This window comes from Embiotoca jacksoni, unplaced genomic scaffold, assembly GCF_022577435.1.
Source record: "Embiotoca jacksoni isolate LCO1_2020_lvr unplaced genomic scaffold, fEmbJac1.0.p SCAF_29, whole genome shotgun sequence".
Taxonomy (NCBI): domain Eukaryota; kingdom Metazoa; phylum Chordata; class Actinopteri; family Embiotocidae; genus Embiotoca; species Embiotoca jacksoni.
In genome coordinates this window covers 4125951-4138978 of record NW_027185380.1, presented here as the reverse complement: position 1 = coordinate 4138978, position 13028 = coordinate 4125951, and the positions used below count along the sequence as shown (strand labels likewise).

The 13028-nt window shown below is 44.2% G+C and overlaps 1 protein-coding gene and 1 long non-coding RNA gene across 2 annotated transcripts; both read right to left on the bottom strand.

The window, feature by feature from the left end:
- Positions 1–1128: 1128 nt before the first annotated feature.
- Positions 1129–3896, bottom strand: ndufaf4 (NADH:ubiquinone oxidoreductase complex assembly factor 4). The gene is made up of 3 exons (XM_069161711.1): positions 3728–3896; positions 3487–3581; positions 1129–2289 (listed from the first exon to the last, which is right to left on the bottom strand). The coding sequence occupies exons 1-3, from the start codon at positions 3861–3863 to the stop codon at positions 1981–1983; spliced, it is 540 nt and encodes a 179-aa protein (XP_069017812.1). The 5' UTR covers positions 3864–3896; the 3' UTR covers positions 1129–1980.
- Positions 3897–10350: 6454 nt separating this feature from the next.
- On the bottom strand, positions 10351–12725 carry LOC138205622 (uncharacterized). Its single transcript, XR_011178889.1, has 2 exons — positions 12303–12725; positions 10351–11388 (listed from the first exon to the last, which is right to left on the bottom strand). It is a non-coding gene; the product is annotated as an uncharacterized lncRNA (long non-coding RNA).
- Positions 12726–13028: the final 303 nt, after the last annotated feature.

Genomic DNA, 13028 nt, shown 5'->3' with positions numbered 1-13028 from the left:
TATTATCTTATTGCTTCTGTATGCTGCTGTAGTGAAAAAATTTCCCCTCGGGGATTAATAAAGTAAATACCTACCTACCTACCTAAATGTACACAGTATTTATTTTTGGTGAACAGTCTTTGCACGAGGTCACCAGGAAGGGACTGAACAATGTTCGGATAACTTGCCTGACTAATTATAGGAAACTACAGATTGTCAGTTTTCCTTCATTTATTGAGACGAATTAAACAATTTTCATCACCTCAGTAAGAAAAATCAGTGGCGATTTAAATCGCACTTAAATCAAAGAAACCTTAATAAACTTGCTGCAAAAAGCTGCAACTAACATATGAAATGAGATTATACTTACCCTGCATTCCAGTATCCATACTGCCACATTTAGTATGTCCCAAGACGTAGTATGTTAAACGTAGGATGCCAAAAGTACCAGGATGTTCGACTACATCCGGTCGTGTTCTGCAGACACTCTGGAAGTTAACTTTAGTGGTTGCTGCAGTGTAATGATGACTTTTGTTGTCACGATGCTTTAAGTATGTATTGAGTTGAGGTTTTACATGTCAATTTAAATACCAAATGTTTTCCATAAAATGATGGAATTTTGATCTGAAGTATTAATACGAAACGTCGCGCAAACACCAACTTGTTTTTTGAGATTATCTTTTTATTGCCTGGATACAGATAAAAAAAATGTTTTCTATTAAATAATTAAATTCAGCAAACAGATTGGTATTATTCTATTTTTGTTTGTTTGCTTACTTATATAAAACATCTACCTTGTTCTGAAGGAATTACGAAACCACTTCCGGCGGTATCGGCGCTCTCGCTGTCTAACACGAGGCAGCTTTCTCCTCGGTGATGACTGACACCTCCGGCAGCCAGCGGCGTTGGAAAGAGGAGGTCACGCCCATTTCAAGCGTCCTCCCAATAGAAACGACAGAAAATGTACACGGGGCGTGGCTTGGTTTGGAGGAAGCGCTGTTTTGGGCACGTGCAGATGCGGGCAGTGGGTGGTAAAAAAAAAAAAAAAAAAAAAAAAAAAAAAAGACAAATGGAAGCAGTTACTGCAAAAGAAAGCTGTGATTTCACAACGTAATTTACTCAGTAATGCTGGTGGGGCTGTGGATATTATTGTAATAACACTGATTACTTGAAACACACATGAGGCTCTTTATTATGAAATTATTATTAAAGGCCACACCAGACAACAAGATTCACAACAACATATTTTATTTTGGAAAAGTGTGCGTAGTTGCAGCGAACCGGTGCTACAGGATCCTTCTCATTTATAAATGTACTCACTGTTTTCCTCCTTGTAATATATCGACGTCCCGCCACCGACCCTTTGGACCAGATTTTCAATACACGCAGGAAAGAAAAAAAAAAAAAAAAAAGGTTTCACGTGAACCTAAATATGTTTCACAGCTGCTGTCAGTACTTCACTGGAGTACCGGCAAATTGCACTTTCCAAAGCATTAGAATATCATATCGGTTGCACTTGTAACGGCGAAATGTTGATTTTAGGGGCACGATACGACGCAGCGGCGAAGCACCCGACGTCGCCTCACGTTCAAGATCGCGTGAGCGCCGGACGGGAACGCGGCGGCGTCCGTCCACTTCCTGTCTGTCCGTCCACTTCCTGTCTGTATGAACGTCCGGGCTCCTGCTTCGACCCAACACGCAGACGCGAGGCCGTGGAACTAAACCACCGTTTCTTTGGACATCTGAACCCACAAACGTGAGTGTGTATGTCGCTTAGTTCTATTTTTTTCTGGAGGAATCACCCAAAAGATTTACAGCAACAAGCACCAATGTCTGCACTGTTATTTTCAATACATTATATATCCCATAATTCCATCTACATATCAAAAAAAAACCTCCTACTGCGTCCACGCTGGAGAGACTAAATCAGCTCACTCGGGTCATTCTTCCATTGCAACACACTGAAGTACATAAATAACTGGTGCCACCGGGCTCCGCCACCTACGAGGCCTTGATCCGTTTGGCGGTTCCGGTCTTGGGCGGTATGATCTCCACCTTGAAGGGGATGAAGAAGTCCAGCAGAGCTTTGGCGTCTCTGGGCTCCAGAGAGTACTCCTGCGCGATCCTGTCGGGCGTCCAGGTGTTCGGCCGGTGCTGGTGGCTGCCGAGCGCCTTCAGAGCCTCGGCGATGGTCAGCTTCCCCTTCGGGACGTCGGTGAGCTCCGCCAGGCCGGGGAAGTTCCCCGGGAGGCTGAACCTGAGCGGCCGCCGCGCCGCCGCCGCTTCGTCCGCCGTCACCGCCTTCGACGCCTGTCGAGAGGGAATGGAGCAACAGAAGACGAACGTGTATCAACTGTTTTGACGACGTTGCTGAAAATCGCAGCTCAACCAGCGATTTGTTCGAAGCCTCAGAAGTTCCCGCAACCTCAGATACCAACTGGGAACCTCCGGGGTCAAGCTTCATCTGAACCGGGTGAATCTGACACCGTACGAGCCGTCCCCGCGGTGGAAACACTGACTCGTCTCCACGGAGACCGTGTGTCCTGCTTCCGGCTGTGCGTCAGCTGTGCCAAAAGGTGAAAAAAAAAAAAAAAAAAAAAAGCTTCACCGATGATTATTTTGATTTCCCGTCAGCGTGCTGCGAGCCTGCGGACCGGATGATCGGATTAGACGTCGAGTGTCTGGCTGCATTAAATTTCATATTAATGAAACAGATTTTTGTACCGTCGCAGCTCTCGCTGATGTCGTTCTCAGCAGGAGCCGGAAGATGTTCCTCCGACTCTGAACGTCCAGAACACCACGTGGCTCTGCTCGCACGTTAAAATGCACCATCCAGTTTAGAAATATCAAAAGCTCTGATATCCAGCGGTCAAACTTCTGGACCAAGACGGGTTGACGTACCAGTGTTTCACCAGCAGGGGGCGGTGATGAATCACCACAGCTCAGCTCAACCCAACATGTTAAAGCTGCATATAAAGTGGCGTCGGATTATTGATGACGATTATCAGCGTTCAAATTTGAAAAATATAAATCTGAATTTTCTTTCATCATAATTGCGGCATAAACAGAAACATGGTGATTCCACTTGAAGTGATGTGAGCTGAGTCAGCTGATGAGAGGTAGGACGACGTGTGTGAGTGAGAGTGTGTGTGTGTGTGTGTGTGTGTGTGTGTGTGGGAGAGGGGCCCCATTTTTTTTTTTTTTTTTTTTAAATCTCCCACCATTTACGTAAAGTAAGAAATCACCGATGTGAATGATGAATTTCAAAGAAATAAAAGATTCTTATTTTCTTGTTAAAAGGTGTCAGCGCCTGTCAGTGGTGTCGGACCGGGCCGCGGACCACATGTCCTACGTTATATCACTCCACTGATGTCTCCTGTCTCCGAATACCTCTCTGCTTGCAGCTGGACGGACGGACAGACAGACACAGACAGACAGACACTGATGATTAAAAAGCCTTATTTTAAAGCCCATCTATCCATCCATCCATCCATCCACCACGCTGACCTCTGCCGGAGCTGCCGCCGGGTCTGTGGACTCCACGTACACGGACCTGAGGAGGGCCAGCAGCGGGGCGTTCCTCTGGTTCACCGGGTCCGCTTCTGAAACACACACACAACACGGGCGGGTCAGCTGAGGAACCGGTACCGGTCCCGGGGTTGCCGTGGAGAGCTGAACTCAAGCCTGCCCTGCCGTGACCCCCGCGGATGAACAGTTGCTCAGGTCAGCGGAGCGTCCACACACTCACCGGGGGAGCTGCCGGCCGCCGGCGGCAGGGGGGCCGCGTGACGTGGCGCCGCTTTCGGCTTCTCCTTCGAGATCTCTCGGTGCGCCCGGTTCTCCAGGTTAAAGTTTCGGAACATACGCGCCACCCGTCCCCCCATGTTGGATAAGACCGCTATCAATAAAGTTCCTTCAAACTGGGGACGGCGAGAGAGAAGGTTGTTTTCGCAACGGACAAGGCGAACAGAGCAACTGTCAGCGACACCTCGTGGTTGGAGGACTTTATTTTACCTCGCGCGCTCACTGTCCAACACGATGGCCAAATGTGTGGAAGACGAAAGTAAAATTAAATAAACTATGGTGGACAAATGATGAATTAAGTAAAAAATAAATTAACTGTGGAGGACAAATGATGATTTAAGTAAAAAAAATAAAAATTAAAAAAAAAACTATGGAGGATAAATACTAATTTAAGTAAGTATGAACAAAATAATCTATGGAGAACAAATAATGATTTGTATAAACATTATAATGATTTAGTTATTTGGGGGAAGTATTCAAAAGGTCCACTGAGGCGACACTCTTCCCTTTCCAATGTATTAGCAGTGACTGCAGAGCATCCTGTTCATTCTCACATTATTTTTAAGTTGTGTTTTTCTGCCTTAATGTCTAAAAATGAGCTGTAAAATGAAAAAAAACAAACAACCACCAGCTGCCTCAAAGACTGAACTACATGGAGCGTGTTCTACTCTTCTGGCTGCTTACATATTTTTGACAACATGTTCAGGGCCTTAGATTATTGTGCCACATCGCTGCTGCAGAGTAAACAGCGCTGAGAAAATACCTGATCTGATAAGGTCAAAGAGTGTGTTCGCACACGTCTGAAGCAGCAACACGAGAACGTCAGTGTTCTCCGTCATCTTGCAGTAATGAGAAGACGTGCACTCTTGTTTTTTTCTCAACCCGTATGGATTCGTCAGGAATACTTTCGGTTTGTTGCAGGTTGGTTCGGCACCCCATCGGCATGCTTTCCCGGGAAACGTTCCCGCAGAGTGGATCAATCAAACGCTGCAGCAGAAGGAGCTCCTTTAAACTCGAAGCTCCCGCTGCCATCCTCCGAAAGGCCGGATTCACCTGCAAGCGTTACCGTCTCACAGACGTGGACGACCGGCGGTCATGTTTCGATGATTTGTCTGAACGTCAGGACGTTAGTGTCAGCAGAATTTCTGGGGGTTTTCTTTCCCCTCTCGAAGTAGGTAGTTTGTCTTTTTTGTGTGTGTGTTCTTGCTACAGTCGGAGAATCTGCAAGCCTCGGAAAATCTTCTGTAATTATATTCTCACAACGAATAGATCCCAGAGTGTTTTTTTTCTCTCTTGTTTTGTCTGACTAAAAGAGGCATCGTTATTGGGCTGCTGTCGGAGGCTGAGCTGCACTTTAGCATGAAAGGTGCAAAACCACAGCATGCGTGGATTTTCTTTAAATTTTCTTGTTTCATTGAATTTTATTTCATTTCATATTACTTCGTTGTATCTCTCCCAATTTGAGACATGTAAACAGTCCTTCCTGTAGGAAATCATCCAATACATTCTCACTTAAAGGATTTTTGGGGGGGAAGTTTTCCTTGTAAACAGGGGTGAAATGTCAAACAGAGTTTTTAAACACGTGCAAACCTCAGAAGATATTCCCTGTTTTGTAAAACCTCGTGAGATTAGGTTCAGTATTTTCAGGAACGCAGGGAGGCAATTTCTCCTAATTTGGAAGAAATGTTCTCCTTGACTCGCGGATGACCTGAAACACCAACACTGCCGTCTCCATGTTAAGACCCAGAGTGGTTAAACAGTCATCCACAATGAAAAACTTTGCCACTTAAAACATGCAGATTGTCAGCAGGGCAGAACAATAATGTGGATGACTGGAAGTCTACTGGGAAGCCCTGGTTTAGGTTTGTGGTTATTTTTTTGGGATAAAAAAAACTCCAGATGTCCCATTGTCAGGAAGCCTGTTAGAGCATTTATTTTTTATTTAGCACAAATGTTCACTTGGACTCAATGGATGAACTGACTGTTGAACACAGAAGAGGCAGCAGGGTTTAATAGCTATCCAATAGTATCGTGTCAATGTTTTTTTCCCCCGCCATAGTAACACTGAGGCTGGAGGTATCAAACAAATGCCTTTCCTACAGAAATACTACGTCTGTTGTCATTCCCTTCAGATGCGAAAGGACCTTTTCTCTTTTTTGACGGGCCCCATTTACACCCCTCATGTTCAGCTCGGCGGGTGTTAACAAAAATACGAGTTGGGAATAAACCTAATTTGTGCACACACGTGTGGTAAGACATGTACATGTGACGTTTTGAGTGTTGTGTGATTCATGTGTAGGGCATCCGATACAAAGGAAATACAGATGGAACAAATCTCCACCAGAAAGGATGGAGATGTTATTTAAAAAGCCGCTCCATAAAACCCTCAGAATCTCCTCTTTGAACATCGACCCAGAAGAGAAAGAAGGGACAAGTCTCCAGTCTTATATTTACCTCCCAGAACGAGCTGAACAGCAGGTAACTATTATTGCATAACTCAACATATCATCTACCAGTGTTGGGGACTAACTAGCTGCATGTACTTAAATGCATATACTTGTAATCAGTTATAGTTACTAGGAACAAATATGTAAATGAATTGCATGTACTAATCAAAATGTTGGTGATTACAAAGGAGTTTCATGTGAATATGTTCTTTTTTGGTAAAAAGCTTATATGTTGAATATAATATTTATTCTGCTGCTTTGCACCTTTTCACCCAAGAGGAGTGTTTTTTTTTTAAAGACTTGTTTATGATTGGTTCAATTTGCAGCATCTCGCCTCGTCTGCCAATCAAACCAACGTGCACTGCTCTGAGAAAGGTGGTTAACCATATTGTCTGAAAATACAAAGAGGTATTTAAAAAGAGTTATTCAGAAATCCGTGAAAAATAGTAAACGGTAACCATTTATTCTTTTAGAACTGTTACAGCACACACACACACACACACACACACACACACACACACACACACACACACACACACACACACACACACACACACACACACACACACACACACAGTAGATTTAAAGCAGGTGTTTGTTCGGGCATGTCACCCCATCATGTGGTGGAGCTGAGTATTACACCTCTGCAGACTCCAGTATCAGTATGATGTAATAAATCAGTGCAGCTCCGGCCTGCCCACGTCTGTATGAGACAACGTTAAAGTGCCATACTGTGTGTTACAGAGGACACAGACATAAGTATTGTTGCTCCATTTAAAAGAACTGAACTGTGCTTTAAACATTGTGAAAATCTATCAGCGTGAAAACAATAATATTAATGTGCCAAGTAGCACATTTACACTGACAACAGAGCAGTTTGAAGCAGAGTGCAGATTATGAAACTAAAAAGATGAGTTATTGCTGGCTTCATCTACATTGTCATGTATCACATGCTGAATGTAGACATCGTTCAGGCTTTAAATAACCACACAAAGCTCACTGTAGTTTGTGCTTTATATGTGTTGATTGTCACTGTGTTCTTGGTTTTAATGTTCATGTTTTTTCTCTCGTTTTCATTGCTTATGTTACCAATACCTCGTCTGTATTACATGTGCTGTACGTTTAAAATGCAACGCACATTTTTCTGGTGATGTAGTGGGCTTCATCAATATAACTGCCTTGCCTTCAACTGTCGATAATTAGGTATAAAAAAATGTATGATATTTAATGCACTATAGACTGGATATAAAAGAGTTCGTAGCTTCCAGGTCTGAAAAATGGTTCCGATACAGAAGTGTCTTCAGCTGCAATACCAGCGAGTGCCACTAGAGGTCGGCTCCAAAAAGCCTCTGACTCCATAGACTCCCATTCAACTTCTCTCATCAAATCCAAAGTCAATAAAATGTGTCCATCAGTTATCTCGGTATTGTTAGCTAAAGTCACTCCTTCTTATTAGTTTTCTGGAGGTCCATCTGAAAATAATCCCTCATTCATTAGAAAATTCAAAAAGACCTGTTTTTGGGGGCGTGTCTGTTTGATTGACAGGCCTGTGGTGCAGTCAGGTTACAGCTATCGGTGGGCGGGACGTAGTATCGTCAGGTTTCCAATCAGATTGGTCAGATCCACCGCTGGCTCCTCCCCCAGCTCGTCCAAATATGGTCACTTCCTGCTCCAAAATAGACCTCTTCTGCCAGGTCTTTGTGGTTGGAGCCGCATTCTCTATATGCAAATGAAAAATAAGTACATTATAAGTGATTCAGCCCTCAGCAGTTCCTGCTCGACCGGCTCCTGTGTGCGTGTTCCTCCCTGATCCACTGCTATAAGTCGCCGTTGGTCAGCCGTCAGTTCGGGCATCCCGTGCTTGGCTGACTACCAGTTCACAAACCCAAGTCTATCTCACAGGAAGCAGGCTCCACACAGTCAGCTGCAGTGACTGATGTACATTGTGTAGAGCAGTCATAATCCGTGAGTATGACTGACATAGGGGAAGACATCGAGTGCAGCTCTGCATAATTTTGGTTCTTAAACACTGTGCAGAAAAATCCTCGGCTGCAGCATCACAACCGTCCAAACACAAACAACAACATGGTTGACAAGCACTTTTTTTTTTTTTTTTTTTTAACATTTTATAGTTTACCTTTAAGGTTCAGAGGGTAACTTGTTCCAAGCTTTAGGACTGAGAGGACCAGAGAGACTTTATTAAATTAACATCCCCTCAAAATCAAATGTGAAAAAAAAAAACCCAGAAAGCTCACAGAGACATCCTGTCTCTGTTTCTACAATCAAGTTGTTTATAACTAATTTGTCATCGCATGGAAAGTTCCTCCATCAGTTCCATGCTGTGGCCCAAACAGCGTTTTTACATACTAACGGTCACTATTTTGAGGGTATAAGTGCACTCACATCTACAAGTATGGAAACATGCTCCAAATACCAGGATGAAGCTCTCAAACGAGTCCAAAAACTGAGACTTTACTTTCCACACTCAACTGAACAACTGATGTACAATAGATGTACAGATGAAATAACAAACGGATTAAGTAATAGCTGAATAAACGATCATATACCAGGAAGCGATTGACTCCCAAAATTGCAACCGTGCAGCAAATTTACATTTTTACAACAAAACCAGGGACATTGTGTCATTACAACATACACTGCAAACATCCCGCCGCCCTCAGCTGCTGAGGGGTCATTAGTTTCACGGACCAGAGGAAGTTTATCGTCTTTCCACTGATCACTGACGGTTTCGGCGTCTTGCAGTACAGATCTGGTGTACCGTCATTGTATCTTGCGACAGAACAGCATCGCCATTTCAGTCGTGTCGATCCCCACACGCAGCCGAGCGATCAGGAGTTAAGATGAATCACGGGACTCGGCGGCCCGGAGGAGGCCCGGAGGAGGGGAGGAGGCCCGGAGGAGGCCCGGCGGAGGCCCGGCTCAGGTTCGGTGTGCCTGTAAAGGTCAAGCCGCCGATCTGCAGGACTGCACCGCTCCGGCTTGACGGTGTGTGCCGGCTGCTGAACAGACCGAGCCGGGAGTCCTCCGGGCAGAGAGCGGGTCAAACCACCGCCGACTGTAAAATGTCAACTTCTCAGTCTGACAACCATAAATCTTTCAGACCATCCAACTTTTTTTTTTCAAGGAATTTCACGAGAGTCGTAGAAACTTCTGACTTCCATAGCGGGATCACGGCGTCCTTCCAGTCAGACCGGTGGTCGGTCTGTGAAGTGTCGACTGTGAGCGGCTGTCTCAACAGTTTCATCAGTACTCAGCCGAAGCACACAGAACTGCTCCAGACTTTTCCTGAATTCATCGAAGTATTTCTTGCTTTAAAAGGTGATGCCGGTCCGCTCGAGAACAGCCGTGTGCGTCCAGACCTGCGACGTCCTCTGTGCCACGGAGCTGCGTAGCTGGGAGAAACTATTAAAAACATTTTTAATGAACCACACAGCTAAACTAATATATTGTAGTTTTAATCATGTGGAGTTCATCTTTAGAACTTAGATAATAGCCTGCGTCTGAGGAACACTTTGACCTTCTTCCTGTTAGCCTGTGTGGCTTTTTTTTTGCCGTCCATGTTGCAGTTGCCTAGCAACAGTGTTTTTACGAGATAACCACCGAGCACTACGGCGCACACACATTCGCTCCATTTGAACGCAGCGACAGTCACCTGGTAAACCTGTTTACTTTTTTTTTTATCCAATCACATCCAGACGCCCCGCCCCGCCCCTTTGTGACACAAAGTGATTATTACGCCAATCAGTCAGTATTTCCTCGCTGCTGTCAACTTCGGTAACCCCGGAGACGCAGGAAATACAATATAATAATAATATAATGAAGAAATACATGAAGAAAAAAAAGCTTAATTTGAACTGTTGTGATACAAAATGTGTGTGTTGAGTATCAGTTTGTTATTTTTTTCCACAGAAAAGAAGCTGATTCAGCTGGTTTGGGTGGAGCTCAGCCATGTGAATACGTGTTACGAGTAGCTCACAAGACACTTTCTGTTCATCAGACTAGATCTCAAAAGGTTGGAGAGAGAGCAGAGCAGAAAACATTTTATTCATCCACTGAAAAGTGCAGTTAAGTAACGAGAAACAAAAACTACGCAACAACAGAGGAAATACGTTGTTTTATTTTACCGCATATCGACATGCTGTTCGCAAACCGCCAGGAGTGATTTCAAAGTATTGAAAAATGAAACATTTAAAAATAATAAAAATATAAATTCCTCTTGATAGCTTCAATGTGTGTGAATATATAAAACAGAAGATGTGTTGCATTTTAACTTGTCTAAAGTCCAAAAGAAAAGACGGCATCGAAGCACAACTGAGAAAGTTAAAGTCAGCTGCGTTTGTCAGCTGCTCTCCTCAACAGAAGCTGGATTTTCTTTATTCTGTTGTGTGTGCGCAGTGTTTCGCGTTAGTCGAACTCGTGTGGACTCTGACAGGTCTGACCTTTAGGGAACAGAGTGCCTGTAGACTCTCAACAGAGACGAGGTTTAGTTTGAGTCCAAATAAGTCTTTCCAAATAAATGGTGTCAACGTCTCATCCTATAAATCCTTTCGTAACATCTCTACACAACTAAAATGGTTTTTACAATTACACACAAGTGGATGACGGGTTGTGATAAAACAACGTGAAAGTTAAATGTTGTTGTTGGGAGTTCTACCGTTAAACTATTTCTCATCAGTTGTCAGTTCAGGGGTGTTTAAAGAGGAGAAATTCCTCCACGGAGCTGCCTGGCCGACTGAATATAAAACCCGCTGCATGAGTCCTCCCCTCATCAGAGTTGTGTCATCTGTGGGGTCGTTAAAGATGCCGTAAAGTAGAAATGAAAATGAGTTTTAAGTTCATCACACCACAGAAGTATGTGTTGTTAACTACCCACCCAAATTTAAATGAAAAAAAAAAAACACCGACAAGTTTGTTAAATTAGGCTTTGAAATCGTGAGAAAATCATCAGTCTTCTCTGGTCTGAGACTGAGGGGGCGTGTCCTGAAGGAGCTGAAGCTCCGCCCCCTCGCTGGAAGGTGTTCAGTGTTCTGTCGGACAGTCCTTTTCCCCACTAAGCGGTCCGTCTGACATCCAACCTCTCAGTGACTTTATGCGTGATGTCCCACTGGTCCTCTGTCTCTCTGGTGGACGGAGCAGCCTGCTTTGGGAAAACAGAATAAAATCAGAATTGATTTGTCCAATGAGTGAAACATACAGATGCATATAAATGAAGCTTGTCCCCCCTGATCTGTAACACAGGAGTAAAACTGGACACCAGAGACAGCAGACAGTGAGTCTCCAACTACTTCTAACGCACCTGCATTACAATAGTGGAGATAATAAGAGCGGAGGAGTTGATTTAGTTCTGTAACGACTGCAACATGAACAACGCTGCATTACATCACGTCAGTTCATTACATCACATCAATTCATTATATCATATGTTAATTAATTATATCACATCAATTCATTATATCATATGTTAATTAATTATATCACATCAATTCATTATATCATATGTTAATTAATTATATCATCAATTCATTATATCACATGTTAATTCATTACATCACATCAATTCAAACTTTGAACCTGCTCAGGTCGAGCCGACAGTCTTTCTCCTCCACCTCCACCTCCTCCTCCACCTGCTCTCTGCAGCCTCCTGCACATGTAGTCGGGCTCGTTTATCCGGACCGGTACCGGTACCGGTACATGTAACCGAGAGGGTCGCACACCGGAGTACAACAACAACAACCCTTATGAATCGGGAGGACTAGATCTCCTCTGGTCCATGTTTACCATCACCCCGACATGTAAAATACAGAGTTGCATATATTATAGTTCTTATCGGATAATTATTGAGACGCATAAAACAATCCGCGGTTATCGGAGCGTTTTCCTCTGAACTCTGCTACGAGCTCAATAGAAGCAAATCAGCACGTTAGTTCCCATTTCATGAAAATAAAGTTATTCTACACCGAATAAAATCACGTTAGCGGTTTGCACCGCGGATTAAATATAGCAGAGTTACTGTGGAAAAGTTATCTGGTATAATTATAACAAGCACAGAACTTATGCTGAGTGGTGGACTGCTGGCGGCGGTGGACGAGACTGCCGGCGGACACGGCTGGCGGTGGACGGTGCCGGTGCGACCGGAAGATGAACGGCCGTGAGGGTGAAACTCGCCTGCCCGCTGCAGGAGAAGCGGTGCGTCCGTGAACTCCGTCCGTCTCCGGTGGAAGATGAAACAATCCGCCGTGAAATGGTCCCTGCAGACGCGGCTGTTGGTGTTAATCCTAAAGTCTCCTTTTAGCGCTTCATGAAATCAATCCACCTCTTTTTCCTTCATCAGTAGGACATTTAAACAGCGCTGCAGGGCTGCTTTGGAGGTTCTTGCTTCCAGGAAAGATTCCCTTGCGGGTGGAGGGAGACATCCTGTAGCAGCCGGCTGATGTACAATAACTATCTGACTACCAGGAGTTGAACTGAAGTCCAGTGGGATGACCTCTTATGCAAATGAGCTCCAGGCTTTTATAGTTTCACCGTGTGAGAGGAGGAGCCATGCAGAAGGTTATATAAACCGGCTGTGATCTGACGGAGATAGGTTGTTGTGACGTAAGGTTGTTGTGACGTAGATAGGTTGTTGTGACGTAGATAGATAGGTTGTTGTGACGTAGATAGATAGGTTGTTGTGAGGTAGATAGGTTGTTGTGACGTAGATAGATAGGTTGTTGTGAGGTTGTTGTGACGTAGATAGGTTAGGTTTTAGCTCCGCCTAAAAAAACCCTGAGCTGAAGA

Excerpts from the sequence above, each read along its gene's own strand:
- ndufaf4 (XM_069161711.1), bottom strand. The coding sequence starts at position 3,863 with ATGGGGGGACGGGTGGCGCGTATGTTCCGAAACTTTAACCTGGAGAAC. Across the intron at positions 3,582-3,727 it reads GGCGGCCGGCAGCTCCCCCG|AAGCGGACCCGGTGAACCAG; the intron begins GTGAGTGTGTGG and ends TGTGTGTTTCAG. Across the intron at positions 2,290-3,486 it reads CGGCGGCAGCTCCGGCAGAG|GCGTCGAAGGCGGTGACGGC; the intron begins GTCAGCGTGGTG and ends CCCTCTCGACAG.